The sequence below is a fragment of the Penicillium canescens genome (genome assembly GCF_028828765.1).
Source record: "Penicillium canescens strain IBT 15451 chromosome Unknown utg000004l_segment0_segment0, whole genome shotgun sequence".
In the NCBI taxonomy this organism is placed as follows: domain Eukaryota; kingdom Fungi; phylum Ascomycota; class Eurotiomycetes; order Eurotiales; family Aspergillaceae; genus Penicillium; species Penicillium canescens.
Genome location: NW_026703966.1, coordinates 5,147,518 through 5,172,990, shown reverse-complemented (window position 1 = coordinate 5,172,990; position 25,473 = coordinate 5,147,518). Strand labels below are relative to the sequence as shown.

General features: G+C 47.5%; 5 protein-coding genes across 5 annotated transcripts; 2 read left to right on the top strand and 3 right to left on the bottom strand.

Moving 5' to 3' along the window:
* Positions 1-4,050: 4,050 nt before the first annotated feature.
* N7446_007302 (heme-dependent oxidative N-demethylase family protein) lies at positions 4,051-5,346 on the top strand (the record flags this gene model as incomplete). Its single annotated transcript, XM_058516048.1, has 4 exons — positions 4,051-4,312; positions 4,366-4,910; positions 4,967-5,062; positions 5,116-5,346. 4 exons carry the CDS (start codon positions 4,051-4,053, stop codon positions 5,344-5,346), a joined length of 1,134 nt encoding a protein of 377 aa, XP_058373226.1.
* Positions 5,347-5,537: 191 nt separating this feature from the next.
* Positions 5,538-6,761, bottom strand: N7446_007301 (polysaccharide lyase family 1 protein; the record flags this gene model as incomplete). Its single annotated transcript, XM_058516047.1, has 1 exon — positions 5,538-6,761. The coding sequence occupies one exon, from the start codon at positions 6,759-6,761 to the stop codon at positions 5,538-5,540; it is 1,224 nt and encodes a 407-aa protein (XP_058373225.1).
* Positions 6,762-9,869: 3,108 nt separating this feature from the next.
* On the bottom strand, positions 9,870-11,122 carry N7446_007300 (uncharacterized protein; the record flags this gene model as incomplete). The annotated part of the gene is made up of 3 exons (XM_058516046.1): positions 9,870-10,776; positions 10,830-10,864; positions 10,919-11,122. The coding sequence occupies 3 exons, from the start codon at positions 11,120-11,122 to the stop codon at positions 9,870-9,872; spliced, it is 1,146 nt and encodes a 381-aa protein (XP_058373224.1).
* An 8,491-nt stretch (positions 11,123-19,613) lies between these two features.
* Positions 19,614-21,806, top strand: N7446_007299 (uncharacterized protein; the record flags this gene model as incomplete). The annotated part of the gene is made up of 1 exon (XM_058516045.1): positions 19,614-21,806. The coding sequence occupies one exon, from the start codon at positions 19,614-19,616 to the stop codon at positions 21,804-21,806; it is 2,193 nt and encodes a 730-aa protein (XP_058373223.1).
* A 1,982-nt stretch (positions 21,807-23,788) lies between these two features.
* On the bottom strand, positions 23,789-25,325 carry N7446_007298 (uncharacterized protein; the record flags this gene model as incomplete). The annotated part of the gene is made up of 2 exons (XM_058516044.1): positions 23,789-24,855; positions 24,881-25,325. 2 exons carry the CDS (start codon positions 25,323-25,325, stop codon positions 23,789-23,791), a joined length of 1,512 nt encoding a protein of 503 aa, XP_058373222.1.
* Between the last annotated feature and the right edge of the window lie 148 nt (positions 25,326-25,473).

Sequence of the window (25,473 nt, the reverse complement as noted above, 5' to 3'; positions counted from 1 at the left end):
AGAAGCCCAAGCCTCTCTCAGCCCTACGTCGTCCTTCTTCGCTCCTCAAAACCGCTAACCCCTCTGCTCCACCCAACCGAACTACCCCACATCCTAACGACGAACCTCTCCACCAAATCCCGATCACCTACTCCACCATCGCAGCTAGAGCTCTCTCGTTTCATAGACAAGTGCTTACCGACGTCACTCCTCTCCAACTTGCTCAGAATAGCTTGTATTGCAAGCCCTTAAGATCTAGAGGATTAGCGTGCTGTTTTGCCTGCGGATCGACCATCCTCTTGTATACACTCCAGGATAATCCCATTGAAGAGATGTAACAACTCTATTTGGCAGACTGCATATGGCAGATCATCTGTCGCGATTTAAAGCCTACCTTTAAAATGCCTAACATAGTCACCCCCTTAGACACAGCATCTCTATCTCAACGACCGCCTCCCGAATCAGCGCTAGCATCCATTCTGCCAGATGAACGTTCAACCATGAACATCGATACAGCCCCCGAACAGTCCACTACGATACCTAAACTAGGACCGTAACAACCTCAACTAGTATGCTCTTCTAAAGTCTCTTAGCCTCCTTAACCTCTCTACTCAACACCCCCCGTTACCTCTACACCAGACCAACAACCTACCTATGCCTTAGTTTTGCAACGCCCCAAACCTTGTCTATCGCAACCAACTTCTAATACCTATCAATCCGTACCTTCTCCTAAACGCACACTCACAATCGAAGACCTTTATCGCCGTTTCCACAACAAACTATCGCCATTCTAACTCAACAAGAAAACCAGCAAGAGCTTAGCTAGTCGAGCTCGCAACAAAAAAGCATCTGCTTCATAGTCTCTCGCTAGGTTTTTAATATCAGCTTTACTAGCATTCTCAAGGCTCCTAGCCGAGATGCAGCCAGCCGCAGACGATTGTTAGCGGCCTTATCGAGGAACTTATTATAGCCGCGCCATAAAGGCAGCCTAACACCATGAACGGCAAGCTAGCCACGACAGGCCTTATCAGGTAAGGCTCAAAGTTCACCGTTCAGGAAGCTTGGAACAATCACAGTGGATCAAACACACATGTATTTACACAGTTGTTGTAGCCTGCATATCGTTCGCGAAGTTGAACCCTGGATTGAGGTACAAGTGTAATATTGATCTATATTGAGAGATCCAGCTATTTGTAGTTGCAGCAGCTCATCTCCCTGCTGCCTAGCGGAGTGTCTGCCTAACAGGCAGCCACTCCTATAGATCTATATGCATCACGTGACCTGGGATCCAACTCGCGAGGGGTCAGGGTAAATGAACTGGTGACGCGCGCTCCGCACGCTGTGGCCCTGAAACGATGTAATTGAAGGGCATGGACGAGAAAATCTGAAAAATGGGAGGTTTTGTTTTGACTGTGATCTTTGACAATGCAAAGGAGCGTTGACCAATGAGAAGACATGTAGTATGACTAATAGCCGCAATACCTTAGAAAACAGAATAACCAGGCATGTGCTAATCAGCCATTGTATTGGATTTTGATTGTGCACGTCTTCTTCGAGAACGCCTCTTAGGAGGTGGTGCGCTAGCCTCTAGCGAGGGTTCGTTTTCGTCGGCGGTTTCTGGCCATGTAATTTGAGTGGTTTCTTCGTCCTCATTATCAAGAGGGTCCACTTCCGGGGAATGCAGTCCCGGATAGGTGATTGGGAGTGGTTTAGTCCGCGAACTCGTCGCCGATCTAGTCGGGGTCTAAGGGCTAGCCCTTTGGGACTAACGGTTAACATGCTTCCGTTTACCGGTCGAGGAAGGCGTAGCGGGTAAATAAAGATTTGGCTTTAGGAGAAAATGTATATTATCCGTGACCACAGCTAATTGGCGATGTTCTTTTGTGAGGCCAAAAATACGACCTATTAAGAAAACATAGGAATTTGCGATCAGTGGTAGGAAGTTCACCCACCGCTGGCTATTTTTGAAGTACGCGGTGACTAGGAAGGTGTGATAGGTTCGAGCGGAGCTGTTGTAAACCGTAGTTTAGAGACGGTAGTGAAGAAGAGTTAACCCGCCGTTTAGTTGACCACCGCGTTTAAGAACAACACTAAGCAACGCCACTGTAGGCTGAGCCGCTTCGGGACAGTGCATAAAATATTTCTCGGTATCTTCTTTATTGCCCGGATGACTACTTTGTGTTAGCGTAGTTCTATAAGAGTTGAGGTAAACTTACCGGTTCAAAGTGTGAGCGTGAATGATAATATGAAATTTCTCGTCCTCGGATGAGATAGTCAGGAACGATCCCGAGGAATATATAAAGGTGTTTGGCTTGTAATAGTCGGACTAGTTACCCTTATGAAAATATCTAACTAGGGTAGGAATTTCCTCCTAGTCAACATCCTCTGATTGAATGTCCTTTAGTGGTATGTTCAGCGATATACGGAGTTGCATCGAAAGCCCTTTACCGGGACGTGTAGGGTCCGGTTCGACATGCTCGACGAAGTCTCGAACATGAATAATAGCTGGACAAGTTGAATTTGAAGGCATAATGTTATCTGGAGTACATTAGATCTAGATGGAAAAGGTAACTGAAATATTTTGTAGGAGCTGTAGAATGATCGAACGGGTGAAATGAGAAGCGGGTAAGAGGGACTATTGTTGGTAAGCTCACGGCGAACTATAGAACAAGATCCCTGTCATAGATACGAACCGACATATGACATGTCCGAATGGATCTCACCGCTGGTCCTATCAAGAAATCTAGTGGATGATTTTAGGTTTTTCCGCTAGCCACTATATGTATAAAGGTCGTGGAGATGAATGATTCGTAGAGGTGTTGGATAACAAGGTGCGGGTTGGTGCCTATCATTAGCAGTTTAGTGCACCCTCCACTCCTGGCTAGCATTTACATGCACTTGGACCAATATATGCTTGGAATAATCATCCCGCTCACGTAGGACAACGATCCCATATAAGAGAAGTATTGTTACTCCCTGTGATTTACCAATTGCCAAAGTCCCGACGACGCCAGCCCAGTTATTGCAAATATTCCATCCTCCACATATGATTTGGAAGGTACTCAGGCTTTGGTCTGTCTGCTGGGTAAGTTCAAGGTCTGCCGACTCCACGGTCCCATTAAGTTGGTCTTCATCAAGGAGGAGAATTAACATGTGAGGAGTAGAAATAAATCAACAACGGCTCATTTGCAACAAACTCTTTTCTAGCACAGCGTTATCTAGGGGCCTAGTGAGTTTCTCTCTTCCCCAAAACCAAGTGAGCCCACTCACCTTGTTTATCATGCAGATTCGGTTCTATAAAACATGAGGACGTCATTTTGATCAAGGATGGATTTTCATCAATTAAAATAATAGCTCTCAGTGTGGACGAGAGAGAAGGGAGTTAATCTGCCCGGCTTATATCACTTTCTTCTGAATTTTGAAGAAGCGAAATAGAAGCACAATTGGTTTAGCCTTCGAGCTGGTCTCTTCTGACTATGCCTGGGCCCTCATTGGTGTTATTAGTGATCAATGCAGGTCTGGGGAGGACGGCAACAACAACCAATGAGTTTGAATATTTATCCAAAGATAATCGGCCATAGAATGCGCTGCTCCCTTCGTAAGTTAATGTTTCGCGGTCATACATTCCGATTAAATTTGATCATGCTATAATCATAAGCCCCTCATCACCCAAAAGGTAGGTTAAATGAGCACCGCAAGATAGGGTTGTGCGGGGTAACCGTTATCCAGATATGTGGTAGTGACACTTGATCACTTACATGAAAAAAATAAAGAACATCCAAAAAAGGAACATAAGATGAGCAGTTATATTATACACTCACGAGCATAGCCATGGTGTGCTGGATCCTCTGCAACGATTGGATCAAAGATATAGTATGGTGGGTATTGTGACTTGGACTGGGCGTGGCATGCTTATTGTTGCCTCAATGAAAGCGGGTTATGACCTGTGAAGGTCTCATTGGGTCGAAATCAGGGCGTAAGGTGATGTGAAATAGCAATATATATTTCTCGCATCTCGCCATCTGGCACATAACATCATCCTAATCTGTGATTTTCTCATTCCCCTCCACTATGTCAACGTTGTCAATGGGCCTTGTAATATGGCCAAGTCTACCTATATTTCTTTGTGTCGGTTTTGTTTCAAGTCTTGTCCTTTTGTTGGCAACTCTACGCAGAAGCGCACGGCATGCTTCAAAGCCCCGATCTCACGATGCTCCAGTCGATACAGAATCGACAAGCTACCCACCAGTTGAGGCACTTTCGGCCTTTGACTGGAGGAATAAGGAGCCTTTGAAACTTCGACCATTTAAGCCGAAATATAATTTAACCATGAGTATGTGTGCTCGAAATATCACGATCTATCTCTATTAATGTGCATTAATTCAGGTATACAAGATGCGACCGCAAACGAGCTCATCGAGATGGATAAAAATTACCTCGAAAGGATCACCCTGCGTAAGGGACTTATAGAGGAATATTCCGAGGTCGTGTCCGCGGCTGAGGACAGTGCCAAATCGGCTGTTGATGAGTTCTTTGTTTGGCTTGTCGGAACTTACCTGCCGACTCGATTTCCGCTCATGTTCCAGTTGCAACGGCAGGAAGGAAAACAACCTGTACTACATAGTAGTGTGACAGGTGAAAACTACTCTCTTGAGCCAGATGCAAATCCTTTAGTGACATTGAGGATTATGGGAGGCCTTGTTGATGACGATCTGCTCTTCCTCTTACCCTCTGAAGATGGAGATGGCTATACACTCAAGGCTTTCATAACATGTTTCCCAAATGGATTCAACACGGCCAAAAATCTCAACCTCAAATTAAGGGATATACACAAACCTGTCCCTCAGTATAAAGAGAAATTGGAGAAGAGCATGGAACGATATTTCGATCGTCTGAAACCTGGGGCTGGGAAGTTCATAAAGAGGGCCAACGTAAGTGACCTTTTTACATGTTCACTTAACATAACTAGCTGATTGATCTATTTCAGTGGACCATAACGACTACGGACAGGCTTTTCACTGCATCTGGGAACCATCTGTATGAAGGGGAGACCGTTGCACCAGAAGAGGTCAATATTGAGACCGTGAGTGTCCCATTTTGGCCTTATACTGCATTATAAGGCTAATAAATTGCTAGGCTCGAGTTCGTTGCGAGCGACAGATGCTGCATCGTCTACCACACAGCCGTGCTATACTTTTCTCTTTCAAGACTTATCTCTACACTCTTCCCGAAATCAAAAGTGAAGGACTTGGCGAGGTACTAGCGGAGTCAATTGATGGATTGAAGGAAGGAAATGCGCCAGGTTTTCATTTTTACAAGAGAGCTGCGATATGGGGAGAATCCGCGAAGGCTTATCTAAGGAGCTGATACAATTGACGACGTTTGCTGTCAAGCAGATGCATTGGCACGAAAGGTGGGCGTCAAAAGGGCTGACCGGCTACGGTGACGTATTATAGTGCTTGTATAGGATTGGCCTAGACATTCTTGTGACGTACGGTAGACTAGATTCATGTACTTGGAGTTCAAAGTGTATATTTCAGTGATCAGGTAATGATTGGTTACAATTTCCCAATTCCCGCATTGGTCTTGACAGACGCGGCAACGCCAGACGCTTCCCTGGCAGCGAGAATGCGACTAGCCCCTACAGCCGCCAACTGCGTCAGCGCGGCAGTGTTCTTAACACTCATCAGAGTCCCGGAGCCGTCAATCACTGAATTAGCCACACACGCGCGTCCAATGACCGAGGTGCAAGTCGACTCGGCGCCCAAGGGCACGTTGAAGATGGCGTTAGACTTTGTGGTCGAGGCAGCGGTCATTGGGGTGGCTACATTGCTGAAGACATTTCCTTCGATAAGCGACCATGTATTCGCCTCAATGTCAAAGGCATGCCCGGTCATATCCTCAAAGTAGTTGTTGACGGCGTGGAAGACGTTCGTAGCGCCGTTGTTACTGGTCCCGTAGTGTGGGGCGCGACCCGACAGATGATGCAGGTAATTCCCCGAAAACGTGTAGTAGTCCTTCGCTCCGATGAGCAAGAGAGTCCAATAATGCTCGTTGTTGCAGGTCGCGGACCAGTACGTTCGACCATCGAACTCGCAGTTAGAGATGGTGATGTGGCCTGCGGCATCCCAGCCAGATACGATCATCTGGCGACCGATGAGGCTGAACTTGCAGTGGTCGACCCAGACCTTGTCCGCGTTCTGTATGGTAAGCGCGTCCCCGCCCCAGACGTACTGCGGGTTGATGTTGTAGATGTAGACGTTCTGGATTATGACATTGGAGGCACCGTTAAGGCGCAGGCCGCGGCCCTGTATGATGCCCTTGCTGCCGACGCCGACAATTGACTTGTTGCTGTTGACTGTGAGTGGGCTGGCACCTGCCGCGTTGTATGTAATCGACGAGACTGCCGTCATAGTACTGCCGGAGCATGAGAGCGTGCCGATGTAGTCCTGGCCACCGTGGAAGACGTCGCAGGCTTGGTAGCAGCCGGCTGAGGTGGTGGTGCCCAGGTTGGATGTAAAGTCGAAGGTTTTGTCGATTAGGATGACGCGAGGGGTGTCATCAGCTAGCCACAATTCGAGTCTATCATCTTTGTCAGTGTATTTTCCAACAACTCGCAGGCAGCATGGGCGGGTGACATACTGTGCGGTGTTCGATGGAGCTGCCGGAGTTGCACTGCCTCCTCCAGTAGTGCCTGTTGCCATGCCAAAGGCTGTCCCAGTGACTCCTGCAGCGATAACCTTGCTCGCTAGAGAAACTGTAGCAAAAATGATGGCCTTCATCGCTGCGAGCCGGAAGCTGGGTAATCGGACGCTGTTTCGACTGTAGGCTCATTTCATCTGGACACAACGCCGCTATTTATGACATTAAGAAGCATATGCAGCTTCAAATCATAAATTAACTTCATGTATGATCGTCAAACGCAGTGCTAACTTCGTATGCTGACCCCGTTAAAATCTCCGATATATGCATCGGCAAGTCCCAAAAAGAGACACTAAATGGCCCAAGAAACAAGTAGGCCCACGGAGATCCGTTTCAGGGCTGGAGAACTAGATGAAGTGGGGAGACTTTTCCACCAGTCGGTCTGCCTGGAGAAACTCAGCTTTGCCCTGTTTGGTGAGAGTCCGAGTCTGCTCTGCAACGCTACCAACTTGATCTCTGTCGGCCATTCCCTCAGTGGACCTGTAGACATTCATAGACTCCACAGTGACTCGATTGGACGGTTCAAGTACTTCACACTGCATCCCAGGCGGATGGTTTCATGTATAGTGGTGCTCGAGGGTGCACCGTTCTCAACCTCTCATAGCTTGAAACCCCTAAATCCCAAATCACGTGTAGGGGCATCCACGCATAAGAGGTCATCAAGCCAATGATTCTCAAGCCGGTCCAGAAACAATGATTGAGCCACTACAAGCGGTTGTCCTATTCTAGCTCAAAGGCCATTGAAATATCTGCAATAAATATTTTATCTGTTGGACTTTGCGCCACTAGAAAAATCCTTCAGCAGATTGTACGGATTATTCCGGACTCAAGGAGAAGGTCAAAAGCCAGAAGACCAGGTCAAATGAAAGCAAGCACATACGTCCAACGGGTTATGCAGTGGTAGAGGCTTCAGTCCGTTGGCCAAGCATTTGTGGAAAATTTCCCCTCCGATAAATGACTGGAGTCACCCGATTGATTACGTGCTTGTCGAAGTAATTCTGAGCCAGACAATCAGACAAGCAGAACAATCTTTGCCAAGGAGCTGCTAATATGGCTAAGGAGCGGATGGGGCAGCCGGCACGTGCGAGTGGGTGGGCCAAATTGCAGGGGCTGATGAGTGTAAGATAGAGAGGCAGGAAAAATAGAAAAGTGAGAGAGGATTGATGGGAGGTGACGGCGAACTAGGGTGCTAAACCCTAAACCTAGAAGGGAAAGCTAACTCGAAAAGGCAATTCGCAGGTCCACGGTTTTTTTTTTTTTGGCAAATTCTGGAAACGAGGGCTGTGTGGACGCTTTGGTTTCGTAAGTCCCTAATGTGGGTAAGCGCATGCGCCTTGATACTTGGTGCACGTTAGCAGCCGGTCTATAGTCTAGGTAGGTCCGCCCGCTCCATAATCCCCGCTTACAACTATTCTACGATAATAAACATTGCGAGGAGATGGAATGTAACATTTGTGGACAGGAAGACGGAGGGTTTTCGTCATCACGCCAATGAAGTATGGTATGTGCAGATACTCTCCGATTGATGAGAGGAATTTCAGTCCACTGATCCGTGGTGACGATAATAACCATGACCTCCGCCGCTAGGACTCCGAAAGGAATATATGAATGCGAATACTGTGTTGAGAAGTCATGCTTCGGTGTTAATGTTGTAGGTAGCTCTTGGTGCAGGTACAGGCGGGCTGACAATAAACACATGCTCCCAGTCCTGTCATATGGTTTCAGCCACCAGGATATTCAACAGTAATCGTATGAATATTCTTAAAGTGATTGTTCGTGTGCACCCCTATTGATATTTGATCGAGAGGACTTATTGAGTCCCTTGCGGAATTGTCACCCATCTCAGAGAAAGACAGCTATCTCATCCAAACAGAGACCGGACTTCTCAGACAGGTGACCGCAAAAGGCTCCTATAATTAAGAGTGTCAGGGCTCCCTTCCGACTTATTTGGGCCTGGGGCGCATAGATGTCTACAAATTGCCGTAAGATTCTGGGAATATTGATGATGGTCAGCTTGCGGTATTCGAATTCTTCAGTCATCTGAGCTGCTGTTGTCCTAGAGCAACTACAATTGACTCTAGATACATATGATATCGCATTTATAGGGCTGTCAATTTTTGGACTATTAATAAGTTTACTCCAGGATTAAACGTGTCCAAGATCCGGAGAACATTTTTCTTTGAGTCGCTCTAGGTACTAGATCAGCAAGGTCGAAATAACGAACCCAATGATCGGACATACTAAATCTGTGTCTCCAGAAGCTACCATTTCGTCCCGAAACTGGTGTGACCCCTTTACACTCTTCAATTGATTCTACAACCCAACGCCAAGACTAACTAGTCTATATTAGGAATATGCACGGAATATCAATATTTCTTTATCACGGGGGTCTTTATCACGGGGGTTGCTTTTGTGAGCTCCGAGGACAGGTGCATGGCAAACAATACCCGACCAACGATGACTAAGAACTCATGATGTGATAAGCCACTACCGTTCACGTGATTGCTGACAGCAAATCAGGCCATCTTCTTTAGCGCCGGAGTGACCACTACCCGACTTTGCATCGGTCGGAAGCTCAAGTCCCGCGGATCGCGTGTCTGGATGGCCAACCAAAATCAAGGCAATGATAATACTATCCCCACCTAGGGGTGAGTGACCTAGCAGTCCTCATAGCTCAGAAGTTGCCAGGGATTCCATCTTAGAAAACTTGAATCACCTATAATGGTTGAAACTTGCATACCTGTTAGGACTACCTGCTAGGGTGGTCCGGGGGTACTGTGGAATACGAGTGATGAATGCGAGAGATGCCTACCCCATATAATAAAGGGCATGAGTGGTATTTAGGTCGCTGCTTCCACCTTCGAGGAACCTGCGTGGCTCTATATAAGAGTTGTGATCTTAACCGAGCCAAGATTTATCATATGCACCTATAAAAGGGCCATCTTGTGCAGTATCGTAGGTGGTGTCGTTACATATCGCTTAATTCTCGAGAGGTCAGAATACCAATTCATCCATTCATGTATCTACTATACCAGAAGATCCTCGACCAGCGAGTTTGGAACTTTAAAGGGCCAGACCCTTTGATATTCTTAGATTCATTGAGACTAACCAAACAAGCCGTATGATGTACGTATGACGGACAATAACGCTCGATGAAATCGGGAAGATCGACTTCAGATATTCATCCATCATGCACCAATTGACTTGGGCTTCTGCCCGACCATAAGGTACATTGGCGTAAACAATTTTTTCATGGCACCCTCAACAAGACAATCACCCGCCAGTGCCATACTGTCAGCGGTCTTCTGCGACCCCTTGGGCAAAATACCAACGGTCTCACCAGCGCCGAAGAAGCGATGGGCAATGCCACGACCCCACCAAGTCATGCGAGCGATGGTTAGAAAATCCCATATAGAGCTCATATGCTTGAAGGACCCCGCGAGTGGGAAGTACCAAGGGATAGGGTCCTGGCGCGTGGCCAGATCCTCGTGATGCATCATTTCGAAGCCGGCGTTTTGAAAGGCAGCTAGGCCCTCCGAAATCTTGACCATGTTGGCGATGCCATCACCCTGCTCAATGCCAAGGCGAATACGGCGATGTTCGGAGTTGTCATTATCGTAGTTGTCTGTCATGAGCCATTCGTAGACACCAAACACTCCGCCAGGCTTCAAGACACGGAAGATCTCCTTATACACTCCTTCCAGCTCGGGAGCGTGGACGGTAGCTTCAATAGCATATACCGCATCAAAGCTGTTGTCAGGAAACTTCATTTGCATAAAGTCACCCTTGACGAAGCTCAACTTGTCTGACAGGCCATGCATTTCTGCATAGTTGGTTGCTCGGTCGATCTGGTAATCGTTGTTGTTCAACCCAACCACATGGGCGTCGGTAAATTTGACCATCTCGCGAGCAGGGCCACCAACACCGCACCCCACATCCAAGACCCGCATCCCCTTCTTGATACCTATCTGCAAGGCGAGGAAGTGCTCATGGCGGGCGATAGCCTGTAAGAAGGGTTCACCCTTGGTGAAGCGACAGAAGTGGAATGAGGAACCCCATCCGTACTCATAGAAGTCCGTGGCAAGGTTATAGTAGCTAAAACAAAATCAGTAAAAGGGTCGCCAATCAGCAGAGGGGTCGGAGTGTACTGTCGAGTAAGGGTGGCATATTCTGCTCGACGAGACTATTGCAGGGTTTCAGCACTAACAATCGCATAAGCTAATTCAAACAGTCTCACCTCGCGAATCGCATCGGTCTCATCAGCAATGTCTCTCTTGTCCCAGTGCTTGAAGTATTCGTCCATAGCAACCTTCTGGGCCACGGTATCTTTCCTACGCATAGCAGCGAGACCACCCTCCGCCTTGGCCGAATTGCCGTGAAGAGCCTTATTGAAGGCTGCATCGCGAGCAAGATCTTCACGCTCCAAAGTTGTGGGGGCCATGGTGGAATGATAAAATGCGGATTAAAAAGGATATAAAGGAGAAAGGGTAGCAGGTTAGCATCTGTAAGGCGCAAATAGAATGTATAAATAGGTAAGAAAATTTTAATAGTTCGTGAGGAGCGAGTGACAAGCGAAAACTTATAGAGATATATACTTCTGGCAACTTCTGAGCTATGAGGACTGCTAGGTCAATCACCCCTAGGTGGGGATAGTATTATCATTGCCTTGATTTGGTTAGGCCATCCAGACACGCGATCCGCGGGACTTGAGCTTCCGACCGATGCAAAGTCGGGTAGTGGTCACTCCGGCGCTAAAGAAGATGGCCTGATTTGCTGTCAGCAATCACGTGAACGGTAGTGGCTTATCACATCATGAGTTCTTAGTCATCGTTGGTCGGTATTGTTTGCCATGCACCTATCGAGACTAGCAATGGCCAGCGAGGTAATACTAAGGAAGATATTAACTAGACGGCGCCGAGTCTGGGCCACAGTAGTATTGGGAGGCATTTGGTGTCCGAAAGAACGTGTTTACCGATTGCAAAAAAGCGAGGCGGATGTTGCTAGGGGAAATAGCCAAATCAAGCAAAGAATTGGAGGTAGAAAGATGAAGTAGAACAAACCTTCCGGGCTTATAAGGCTATATGCGCTCTGTGCTCTTCACACAGGGCTGCCTTCTCAAGAATTGACTCCGCTAGTAATGAGCGACGCCAGGCGTCTTTTTATGTACCAACTGCCGTAGTGCCAATATGTATAGACAATTCCTCGATGAGGGCACTTGCAGTTGAAGGCCTGTTCCGAAGAACGTGTCCAATATCTCGGAATTAAATCAGCTCCTGGAATCACCCCGGTAGTTTCAGGGTCTACTGTCATGTAAACGGGGTGGATAATCTTCCACATCTCCTAAATAGGCAAACAGAGATCAGAACCCATCTCAAGGTTGGTCAAAGGCTCGCTCAAGCCAAGGCGTTTGTTCATACCATCAAAACTGTCGGAAACGTTAGTGGTGTAGCAGAATCTATATACCAGTCATCGAGTGTTTTTTAAGGTGAGAGGAGTCTTCCCGTATGTATATTTTGGACTAGGCGAGAAGGGGGTAGAGATTGTGGAAGGATTGAGTCTGGTTAGGTGTAGAGAGAACAATCTTTCGGCGAGAATCATGATGTCGTTGGGTAGCTATATTATGTAGGAACCCTAACACGAATGCTCCCATTCGTCCAACGTCATTCTTTGCAGCTCCTAAAGTCTCTGCATTTCCGCGAGTATCCGGGGATCAGGTTCAAACTAGAGGTCCTTCATCTCGATTTTCTGCAGAAGATGCAGCCCTTCGCGCGTTCGCAATCGGGATAATTGTACGTACGTCGAGCAGAACTTTTGGTGACGGTCTCGACCACGTATCGTCGGATCATCCTTTAGATCTAAAATCGCAGAGTCAAGCGTAGAACCCTACACTTTATAATCGGTGAGGTAGAATGCCGGGCACATAGGAACTTGTTTCCTACGGACAGAATAGCATTTCACAGTGATCGACCTCTCTAAGGGGAAGACAGGAACGATAGCAGGCGCAAGACCTTCGAACGCAACGGCGTTTGACTTGTTCTGTTTGAACAAAACACACGCGGGAGGCTTGGTGCAAAGGATATACAAATCGTCAATCTCATAGAACTCAGCTAAGATACTTTAATATTGGATTTGTCGTCTACGCGTGAAGGAGGACAACTCACTAGCTAGGTCGACCACAATACCGACGGCGGTTCTAGTCGCTCTATTGACCAGTCCTAACCGGGTACAAATATTTGTCAATATAACAGAAGGCATATTTAGGGTGTAAAGAAGCATTCCCGGGAACGGGATCCTAGTACCCTGATCTGGTTGCCGGAGCAAGTCGTCGACACGTAAGCGAAGGTTGACTAGACTAGTGGACTTAGTTCGTGTGTGATAGGTAGGGAAGGCATAGATCTTTTGACAGTGAGTCCTAGCAAAATGTTCTATTCGAATACGGTTGACCTAGTGTCGAAGAGAATTCAGCTTTACTACCGTTACGGTGGCGCCTAGGCGAGGGGCTCCCAAGGAAGTGATAACGCTAGAGTTAAGCAGGTGTAGGTCCTCTTCCGTCAATGCCGATGTCCTAGCGCGATAGAGGAGGCTCCGAAATGACGGATCACCGGACTGCCGCATTTGCTCGTCTAATATGATCATATTCTTGAATTGATGCCATATGAGTCGACCATCTTCGTCTTTAGCATTGCCTTTTCTAGGTTCCTTCCACAATGCTAGGCCTCGCATAGGTAGGAACTAGAAAAAGTCGCCTATAATGATGACTATAGGTAAAGCACCGAAGAGGTCGGGTGACCCTCTATCAAGGGATCTGGCCGTTTTGCAGTGGTTATTGATCACACTAAGCATACTAAGATCCATCATGCTGATTTCGTCGATAATCATAATGGTCTTCCGGGACCAGAGCTTTTGCACGCGAGTAGCTATCGCATGGCCTTAAGAGCGAGTAATAGAAATGCCTAGAGAGGTATAGAACGTGTTGCCGCCGATATTGTCGGCTACGGCGCTAGTGGGAGCCATAAGAATTACCTCTTCTTTACGGCGGATAAGATCCATCCCGGCTATTATGCCTTTGATGATTTGACTTTTACCAACGCCTCCTTCGCCTCCAATATAGAGAAGCGTCTAAGCTCGTTGCGAAGCATCGTAAGGATAATCCTCCTAGCTTAGTGCTTCTCCTAACACTTTCTCGACGACCAGTCGCTGTTTGGTATTCAAGGGGATACTTACACAAACAAGTAAAGTTAGAGAGATAGGGGTGTAAATGCCGCTAACATCGGACCGATGGTTAGGTAGGATAGCGATTGCTTCCGGACCACTAAGGGTAGGCTCTAACACGCAATCAACGATGTTCAAATTGAAGTTATCCAGCTCATAAGCCGGTCCTATAACAGCATCTTGCACATGGCCATGTTCAAAAACCTTGGCAAGTTCCTTGAGATAAGTCTCCTATTGCTGCAACGTGGATCGCGGGAAGAAGCTAAGGCTAGATGACCTATACGCAAGATTATCAAAGAGGTTGAGCGGAAGAAGGTTTTGCAGTGGTGATCCTCGATTCTGATTTATCGCGCTTACCAATAAAGGAACGCGTCGCGCAGCGATAAGCGTTTCGCGGTCCTAACACTTAGCGATGGAGTGATAGGCCGCGATTAGAGTCTCGATACTAACACTGTTATCTAGATTCATAAAGGAGTCGTCAGAATCAGAATCAACATTGTCGATTTCGAGCTTATCAATATCGCGGTCGAATAAGCTATCAACTAGGATAGGTGCTTGTCGAAGCTTTGCGTTAGCGTAACTATCTTCTCTAGACTTACGTAGGAGTTTAATATTCGCTGTAAACGTTCGGAGACGCGACACGAGGGTTAGCTCTACCGTTTTCTATATTCGGGAGCAAGCGTCGCGTTTCGTCGGCGCAGTATTAGCGTGCTTTTGAAAAAGCGCTGGCAGCTAGCACCAGGGAACGAATAACCCTAGTAAGATCTCCGCCAAGTCATTTATGTTTGCGGCCGTCTTGCAATAGCCCCCAGGAACGGCGTCCTCTAAGGCTTAGAATTCAGTTATCTGTCCGTTAAAGGTGACGGTAGCGACCTAAGATAAGGTGCGAGCTAGACGTTGCATATAGGTATTGCTTTAAGGGTGCGACGAGTCAAAGTCAATATCGTCTGCGATCGCATCTCGTATATTCGTAATCCGTACTAGCATATAGTACTCGAAGAGTGTTAGACACGCAAGCTGCTGCCCACGCAATTTATAGTTGTCAAAGACGCTGATAGGGGCAGTGGCGCCGGCTTTATAGGTGCATGGTTCTTTAGCTATAGGGTCAGAAGATTCGCCGACGTCAATGCTGATAGGTTCGATAAGGTCACGTATATATCGCCTTAGCCACCACAGATTAATGCGGATGAAGTTATAGCTGACCGTGTAGTGAGTTGGCAGGTTGAGCAAGGTACTTGCTACCTAGACGCCACTGACTTCCCGATCGTGTAAGAGGGTATTGAAGCAGCGTAGCGCAAAATTGTCTAAGCCCTTCTCTCGAAGTCTTAGGTCGGTTCTGGTTAGTAACTTAGCAGTCTCTGCCCTTTCAATGCGCTGTTTTAACAAGGCAGCTTTTGCCACTATCTACCACGGGGAGACGTCGTCTTTTGTGGCATAATTGGTGATGTAGTAAATCAGAGACAAGGATTTAGAGATTGTGGGAATCTAAGAGACATCATGATTAGAACGAAGGTAGCTAGTAATGGTAGGGTTCTAGGGGTTAGTCCACGCATGATTTCGAGCGAGGTGAATCAAGCTAAACTCGTCCACTTTGGAGACGGGAACCAGATCACGGGGCATGCCGAAACGACAAGTCTCTTTACCTAAGCCTCGTTATCGGTATTTGAAGTAGGTCGAAAGATGATGTCTAGAATGTATCTGTGTTCTACGCGCTATAGCGTTGCTGTCGTACGACAAGCCTAGAAAGAACTCAGCGTCGGTTCCTCGCTCCTTGGCAGAAGGTGGCGTGCTAGGAAGGCTTACCTCTGGATTATATAGAACGTCCTTATTGATGCCTTCCACGATGGTCGCCTTAAGGTAGCGAATCATACGAGCAGCGAACTCGCTATCTTTGAGAAGGCGGTCCCGTAAAGAGGTAAAGGCAAGGTTGCCTCTGACCTAGAGGAGCGCATGCATATATAGCATCCCTCGACCATTGGTTTCCACAACCCTATAATGATTCGAAAGATTTCTAAGGACTCCGACGTGGTCGTAGTTAGTGGCTAGGAGGCCGCGTAGGATCGCTTGGCAGACACAATAAAAGAAATCAGCAACAGCCACCGGGTTGGAGGTAGCTATAGCGTCACGGATCGCGGCATTTGCAGCGCTGACGTTATCTCCCGGGATATCCACACTAGCAAGCATGAGAACTAGAGGATTTCGTAAGTCCGAGGGGTTAATTGTGATCTAAAAGGCGGGCATTCTATATCGGATAATTAACCCCCGAATCTTAGACCGCATCCTTAGCTTTTGCGAGAAAGATCTAGGAACATGCATGCTAATGGTTATAATATGTTGTTGAAGCCGTCGAATGACAGGGTCTTCGACGGTCTAGCTAGCCTTTATCTCTTAGGCGGCATTTTGAAGTTGGGCCACTATCAAAGAAGCGATGTCGTGTGCCGCCGATCTCCAATATCGTCGTTTTACTAGAAAGGCGTTGCTAAGTGACGATCTTCGGAGCTACAAGATATCAAATAATAGGTACATAAAGGTTTTGTGGCGGGCGAACCTATAGGCGTCAGCGAGATCGAACAATACTTCATATTATTCGTTTACCTTCTGCTGTGGTGACTCAAAGCCTATTTAGAAAGAGCACTTAGGGACACTAGGATATTGCGCTCGTCTAGGTAGCCTCCGACTCCTATTGGAAATAAGGTGGGAAAAGCAGTAGTAAAATAATAAGGATCTGACCAATGATTTATTAATGCAACTTGGCCATAAGTCCTGTAAGAGACTACTAGGATTCTTTGACCGGCTATAGGGCATTCCTATATAGAATTAGGCCTTTCCAAATCTTGTTCGGATAGATAGGATCTGCTGCTAACCATATTAAGTAAGGTGTGCAACATACGCAAGTCAGAGTTCTAGCGCTCTCTATTGATGTTAGTAGAAACGGAACCAGTCAGGAAGAGGCCATAGTCGTTAGAATTAACACTTTTATTTTGTGCTGCTTAGAGATCATTCTCGTAGTTACCCTATGCTAGGTTAACCGTGTACCCTTCACGTTCCTGATAGTCGGACTTATCAAGGTGGATAATATTATCCTATAGCTCCGGTGGGATGAACTTATCACTCTAGTTGTCTATCATCGATTGATTAATGGTCAATGTCTGATATAGATGATTATGTCGAACGAGATATTGCAACGCAGCGAGAACTTTGACTCTACGTATAACAAGAAATAGACTTAGGTCCTCATACGTTAGTGGTCGATCACCTAACTAGAAAACCTTGATCAGGCTATCCAATCTTAACTGTGGGCTTGGCAGAATTTGAAGTAGCGGACCCGGGTCCTATAGAATAACAATAAAATGACCTCGCAGCGCACGATAGCTGATAGAAGATCGCCGGCCCCCTAGACGCAATTTTACAATGACTCCTAGAGGGTGGCACCTTGCAATGACGCACTCCTTAGTCAGAGTAAGGTCGTCTAGTACAGACGGGTAGTCCTAGCAGAGAGTCACGTTGACGAGATTCTTTGCAGAGAACTTAGGGGTAACCCCTCGAATAAGGGCTTTGTGGCAGGATAAGCACACATTCTAGGTGCGCTTACGCTAACCATAGCGATCGAGAGCACTCCCGAGAGGTAAGAGCAAAGGATCACCATCATTAACAGGAAAAATATCAGCATCTAGTACGAGCTTACCACAAGAAGCACACACCGATCTTTTCGAAGCATTTGAGGTCATTTCTTCATAACTAGAAATCGACTTTCGTATGACAGAAGGTGTTATTTCTGGCGGGAAAGATTGAGTAGCGGCTGCATGACGTTCGTATTTATTATGCAAAAAGCCAAGTGCCTTATCTAAACTGTCATTGGGTGCTTATGGATCTAAGATCCTTTGCCTTTTCGCACGGGGTTGTGGAAGCGGGTGAAGGCGGCGTGTCACGTTCGCGCCTAATGAAATATGCCGGGGAAATCCGTCCCTCGCGGTATCAGAAGGCCCTAGAGAGACCATTTCGGTGGCGGTAGCGGATATCAAGAGACCGCGATATTTCTAGCGACAGCTCTAGCGACAGGTATCGCACGTTTTATACCGCGGAGATTGCCACGGGCGATAGCATTGAGAGCAGAGAGCACGCTGAGAAGAGGAGGCTAGACCAACAGAATGTCCGATAGATTGTATAGACGTAGAGCCCGGTGCCTTAGCGACTACAAGTGGATAACGACGGCGCTAGTGATAATGGCCCTTCTAGCGGCAGGCGTCGCACGTTTTATATAGCAGCGGCTGCCAAGGTCGTTTGCATAAGGAGTATTGAGAGCTCTGCTCCAAAGATAAGGCCATAAGAGCGGAGCGAGTCGGGAATGGAAGGAGAGAATTGTATAGGGGGGTTAGGTAACCTTGCCGTGTATGGCAGGCGGGGCATCAGGGCATATAAGAATGAAGAATAACAAAGACGTGGCGGTATACAATAGAGACGGTAATATTTACAGAGCACAGATAGTAAAACGAGTAACATATTTGGATACGGAAATTCTTGAAAGGCAGCAGTGAACGTGGAAGGCCCAAAATTGTAGAATAAAAGCATAGAAATAAAAGAAAGTGCTAGAGGCACGCGAAAGTATTGGTGTAGATTAGGGCTACGTAGGCGAGGCGGAATGACAGGCGAATAGCAAGAAGAGAGCAGCAGACAGTCTGAATGTCGAGGAAGCAGCACTGGCATAGGCATATTATTATGATAGCGGACTGAAAGGTTATACGGCATAAGATACAGGGATGATCCTGGCAAAGCATGCAAAGCACGATGATCAGAAAGCAGAGAGACAAAAGAGGCAAGCGAACACGAGAAGGAAGAAACGTGACCTGGGATCCAACCATGACCAATGAGAGAGAGGCTTGGCGGGAGAGTAGGGTGGGTGTTTCTCGCTGTGTTTTCGCAGCGTCAACGTTGGCGTTGCGCAGCCGTGGGGTTGGTAACCCCTTCCACTCCGTTCCTTCGTTTCAGGGCATGACAGTCAGTATTGTCAATACTTAAATGGAGGGTGGGCAAGCTTACAACGAAGTCAAGCTCATGTCCATGATTAGGTAGAGGTCTTGCTAATGCAAAATTGTTATCGCACCATTCCTTCTTCCAAAGCCACAATGCGCCCCCTTGCCAGAATACCACGAGCCCAAATGGTGTCATCGCAAAATCTTCTCGCCGTTACGGTATTTTCTGGCCCGGGTCTATGATGAAACTATGAAGTCTAAATTCTAAATTTACTGCCGTTTGCAGGATCCTAATCACTTGGTAAATCTTCTGTTGCCGTAAAGCTTGTTACAAAGAAAGTTTAAATGAAGTAAACTTTAGTACTCCCTGGGTACGCCAAGTTGGAAAAGAAAACGTACTACCTTACCAGAATTTTTATATTCTAGGCCGTTGTCGAACACCAAAACCGAAGGCCATGACGCTTTACGAGTAACATGACAATGGTTTAACCTAGATACGTAGATAAAGAATTAGCGCACTGGCAATATTGACGCTGAGAGGATGGACTCCGGAGTTCCAGGCGTTATACCGACGGCTAGAGACGATGACCACCTATGTCATTAGTAAACTGAGCGAAAAATGAGCACGATGCTGGGCAGCGGGGCAATATGACCAAGCGCTCTTTGGCACTTGACTGCTGCCCTTCTTGCATCGACCAGCCCTTCGTTGGTGCACGCTCGTCCAGCTTGAGGCTGAAATTACCCTATATTATGAGCCGGAGATTCAGTGGATCAATTTCAGAAGTCATCACCATAGCCAGAATCCAATTCTGCGATGATCAGGACTGCGGATTTGCGAGCGAGCAACACCTCTTGATCCAACTTGATCACATCCCACTAGATGGAAAGCTGGGAGTGGCCCTTTCATATAGCTGGGGAGAGTTTAACAGGCAAGAAGTTGCCGTCGGACACGACGTCTCAGGCAATGTCAAAAAGTTGGAATTGGGACAGGAGTGGCACGTAGGGGATCTACAGGCCAGTCTGGCTGACCTGTCACAAAAGTATGGAGGTTGTTGGATGGATCAGCTTTGCATCAAGCAAGCAGCGGTCGACATTCGAAAGTCCCTCGCAAACATCCCATCCATTTACCGGACTCTGAACGTTGTCGTTCTCGTGCCGTCATCGCCCTGCTCCTGCTCGGAAGAAAATGCCAGACTGATCATCAATTCTTTTGACTCTCGACTAACAGCGGAAGTAGGGAAAATAGCACGCGAACACGCTGGCTACCGAAGGAAAAGCTGTCTCAACTCTTCCGGATTGATCTCGTACTTCGACCGAGTTTGGACAAGACAAGAATTCATGTATAGCCGCCAGATCTCGTTGTTGCGAACTTCCAAAGAACTCGTACCGTGTGTGAGGTGTGAGCAGGATGTCGAATCATTGGGAACTTATGCCGGCCTGCTTTTCCAGCGCAACATCGAGGAAGGACAAACTCCCTCGACGGCCTACCAGGCAGTCAAATCTGCGAACACCTTTTTCTTTCGCTACGCAATGGATGCGATGATAAGTTACTGTGCGTATGAGCACGCCAGTTCCCGCACCGACGCTTCCTATACGCTCTCGAAATTCTTGCTTGGAGAAACTATCGTAAACCAACAACCAGCTCCTGACCAATTGAGTCTTTACAGCCAATTGAAAAGTTTCTTGACTCAGCTCAGCCAACTTGGTAGGTCTGCACGAAGAGCTACAAAAGAATGCGACTATGTGCTTTCCGTCTGGGTTGACTGCCCTGGATATGTCATTCCTACAAACTACAAATCTATGGACCTGCCGGAACTCTTGGAAGATGCCATCCTTCAACTCGAAAAGAATCTGGACTGCTCTCCGTTAGTCACGGTACCTGCCGCCTTATTCGGTAGAGATGAAGCCGGCGGACTATGGAGGCCAACAACATACTTGCAACGTTCCGCGATCCACGACGCGCGGGAACTATATAATGTCTTGTCCAAGTCTCAGCGCGTTCCCGTGTCCAACGGGTCGATCCCTTTGACGTGCTTTCTCGAACATTCGCTCTCGGTGTCATCTAGAGCCGATGACTATATCAGATTGTTTGAAGGGTGGCCAACAGCAAAAGTCTTCGACGCAATGAAGAATGTGTGCAGCGGATGGCCCGAAGATGTGCTGGCCCGCGTGAGAGACGCGCACGGCATGCCCTCAGCCGATTCCCGCGAACACTACTTAGTGACCTTGTTCGCTGAACTTGTTGTAGTGAAAGCGATGAATGCGCTGGAAACAATCTCAAGGAAGGAACCCTCGTGGGAAATTCGCGACACCGATCACCATGATGCCATGTACGGGCTCGTTGCTATCGCCTTGGGTATCAGCAGGTCTGCCTGTGAAGCGCAAGGTCTCCGGCTCATGGTGTCTCTGGAATATCCGCCTTGCATTGGGTTTATGAAGCCCGAGCTCAGCCTGCAGGAGCCGACGCCGACTTATAACGAGAGAGTTCAAGGCCGGCAAGGCCACAACGACGAGTATCTAACGGTTTGTACTGCCGTGTACAGCCATAAAGCCGGGTGTGCGTTACTTGAAGCGTCGATCGAGGCCCAAGGTCCGCCTGTTGTTCTGAAAGTCTCTGGAATCTGGGTCCCGATGAAGTACACGCCTCTTCATGAAGTGGCGGCGCTAGCGCAAACTTCTAGCAGAGACGGGCGTCTGGGAGGGCCGTCTGTTTCCCCAGCATTCGATCCGTTCAAGTATTTGATTTATATTGTCCCGGAAACCCAGACCGAGAATATAGTCATTAGTGAGAGGCCGCTGGACGATTCAGACCTTCCAGCACACCATAAGAAGGTTCCTGCCACATCTCAGCGGCCGAGGTATCTTCGACTCGTCTTTTTCTCTATTGTTTTTGTTTATAGCCTGTTGGCCTTGGCCGTTTGGACTATACTGTTAATGTCTTAACGACCGTTGTCTTCTGTTCCAGGGGCAGACTATAAACAGATGCGAGTTTGACAACGACTTCCAGCAAAAATTTAATGGCCTTGAGTTGCTGGCTATCCAGATCAGGATGATTTGGGGTTGCCCATCGATGAGAGATAAGCAGAACGCACCCCATAGGTTTCTTCTAATCAAAAGTTGTCGGAGCTATATCTTGGTAGCGGGGCATCCCCTCAAGTTCCAAGCTTTTGGTTTTCTTGTTTTACTCCTTCACCTGCAATGGGATCTGCATGGCCAGTCTCTCGACCGTAAGCATCTAATGCCCTCGAACGACACCGGTGGTTCAACAAACTGCCTCGTTGTGTCGGTTACATTGCAAATGGTCGGGTGTGGAAGTGGTTTCCATTCACAGCGTGAGATCAAAACAGATCTCAAACAAGCTGTTCAAGGCCCGCAAAAAGGAGAGCTCATTTATGGATCGGAGGTTCCTCTACTTGAAGGCCGGCTGTGAGCCAAGGTTGCGTCGACGTAAAAAACTCAGTGACGGTTGGAGGAAGCCGATCAGCTAGATATGCAGCTTGTGGATATTCATAAGGCGAAGCTTGGCACAGAGCATCTAAGCACGTGATACTCCCAAGCGATCGAGTTGCTGAAGAGCTGTGTTGTCAAGCATCCCGCTCTTCCCGAGCCCGTATTCAATTCTACCACCTTGCTGATATGGGGAAACAAGCACCTGGCCACCGCTTCATGATCAATCCATGAATTCATTTCATCATATAATAGTAGTTATCAGGGGCTGTTTTATTTGTGGATGATCTATCTTCTGTTGAATTAGGCTTCATTCATTGACAACAACTCTGAGTTCTCCATTATTATATCTAATAGCGTGTTACAAAATACAGTCATTCTCAAATCGCCTTGACAGACCATACTTAGTTGAGGGCCGCCGTAAATTGGGACTTGTATAGGACAGTGATTCATACCCTAGGAATCAAAGCGCAGGCTGCAATCTTATACCAGGGGATACAATACCATACAAGATATATTTTACAACCGTCCTCAACTAAGTGCGGTCTGCTCAATAGATGATCTACGCTAAGGCCTTGGCGGTGGGGCTGAGAAAGAGAGTCTCAGTGTGTACTGGTCAAGGCGATTTCGAGAATGGCTGTATATGGATCTATTTATATGCAGGAATCGGGCAAATGAAGGTGGCCTAGACAACTCTATACCCTAGGCTCCTAGGAGGTATGATTGGGCCCTAATTTTCAAGAGAAAACATGACATGTCCTATATTGATGTCCATTGCCAATGTGCTCCTGGGAATTATGCGAGTAGATTGGCCGAGACTCCAAAGATCGGAATACATTGCAGGAGCCTCCTTCAACATTACAATGCTCATCATGTAAGGGAATCTGGCCGAAAATTGAGGTCAAGCCTGCATAATGCACGCATCTCCTCTGCACGTCATCTTATTCAAACCAATCACCTCTTTCGCTCATAATAACCCAGGTTCCCCGGAACCCAACCTATTCACCCTTTAGATAAGTGAGGGGCATAGCAATTCAGAAAGCTTCATATTTATCTGAGGATCCCATAAGAACACCTGATCTGATTTCTGTCACAAAATGCAATTCTATCTACTCTTGCTGCTCAACCCCGCGCTCTGCCGGTTCACTAGTTATTCTATACTGGGATGTAAAAGCTATTAAAATCCGATTAGATATTCCTAATCTGTCGGGTCCCAAAACCAGACCCGATAACTATGCGTTCGTTAATAACATATTCAACCTCAAATGCGGGAGATAGAGTGTGCCCAATACTAACTAGCAATGTCCCCTTTTACCCGTCCACCCACTCGCATTCAAAGTCCTTCATCCTCGAGATATTTAGACCAGGATCTTTGCTCAACCGGTCGAGTGCAGCAAGGAATAAGGTCGGCAGACGGAAGGCCCCAGGTAGCTCGACCTTGTATATCAATTGGCCTACAGAATACAGAAGGGCCAGACCTAATGAAATCCGACGGAACTCAAACTACCCACCACCTCCTCCTCCTCTTGCTGGGAAGCTATGTTCGCCTCATTCATGGCGTCCCCGATCAGGACTGTGAGAGACCAGACCCTTGGGCGTAGTAGCTTATTCGACTCTCTAGCCACGGCGACAAGGTGAGAAATCATGGCGTTAAGCAGGACGCTTGTTTGCTTGTGGATCTCACATCGATCAAGATGGATCTGAAAGTAGTTCTTACATATCTCTGTCGCTTGGGCGTGGAGATTTAGAACTCCTTCATCGGTCTCCCATTGATATGTCAATGGACTTAAAAGGTCGACTCCGTTCCTGTCCTTGTGCAGGACAAGAACACCTGCAAGGATGAGGGGCTTCCCATCGGCCAATCGATGGAGGCAGTCGTTAGAGAAGCTCGTCCAGCCTTTATGCCCCGTCATGCGGGCGAGGAAAATGTGGAGGCCACAGCGGGTGTAGTCTTCTATGTTGCGGCAAGACAGCCCGCAGCGCTGCATGATCATAGTGATGAACAGATCCACATTCCGTGAAGGGGCTTCAACAAGACCGAATCGGATTTCCATCAGAAAATCGGCGTGGTGGGGCCAGAATTGTGGTGCAAGGGGGGTCGTCAAGAAGGGAGTTGGCCAGTCACTTGGGGCAGGTGTTGAACCTTGTTCAATTGAGTCGCGGAATTTGCTGACACTGTCCCATTCAGGGACTCTTATTTCGGCGTAGTAGAAGGACATATTGGGGTTCCAGGTAAACCTGGATTCGTTTTCCCAGGTTTCGATCATACTCCGGTAGCTCAACAGATAATTTGGCTTGGAGCTCTCGGAGTTGAGGATTCGGGCGTCGATTGGTTCGTTGAGTAGGTCTTGTCTCAGGACAATGGAATTCTTGTGGCACTTCCAGTTCATGAAGCAGAGTTCGGATATACACCACGCTCGTTGAATATAATCGTCTCCCCGGCTTCTGATGCTGAGAATGAAGTCGCAGGATGCGACAAGTGAGGGAAGCCGTCGGAGTCCTTCTTTAAAGAGCAACTTGTTGGCAGGTGTTCGATCATCAATCCCTGAGGGGATTTTTTTGTGGCAGACACATGTAGTCTAGCCAGACACCAATCTTGTCCAAGATTGATCGGTTCACTCCGCCGGTGTTATCTGCAACTCTCCTGACAATGTTCGCAGCTTGAAGGTATCCATGAACCTTCAATGTCTTAACAACTGCCGTTCTTTGTTCCAGGGGCAGCTTGCAAACTGAGGCTAGTTTTACAATAGCTTGCATCAGAAATATGATAGCTTTCAGTTGCTTGCCGTCTGCGTCTGGATGCGTCGGGGTTTCCCATCGATGAGAGATAAACAGAATGCACGCTGGCGGTTCCCTCCATTCAAAGGCTCTTGGATCTATATCTTGGTAGCGGGGCATTGTCTCGAGTTCAAAGAGATTCCCGGCGTGGATGATATTACATAGACGAGGTACCTCGTCCTGATCAATAGCTGTAATATACTGGCCCGACTCTGGCGTCAAGCCGTATTGTGACATTATAGGCAACAAGTGAATAAGTCTGCTTAGTATCGAGTGCCTATTAGGCTCCGACCGAGCTGAGGTGTAATTAAGTTGACAGGTTAGCATATTTAACATGCCGTGGTCCCAGTGACGCATATGATGGTGATGGGTGAGTGGAGTGCCG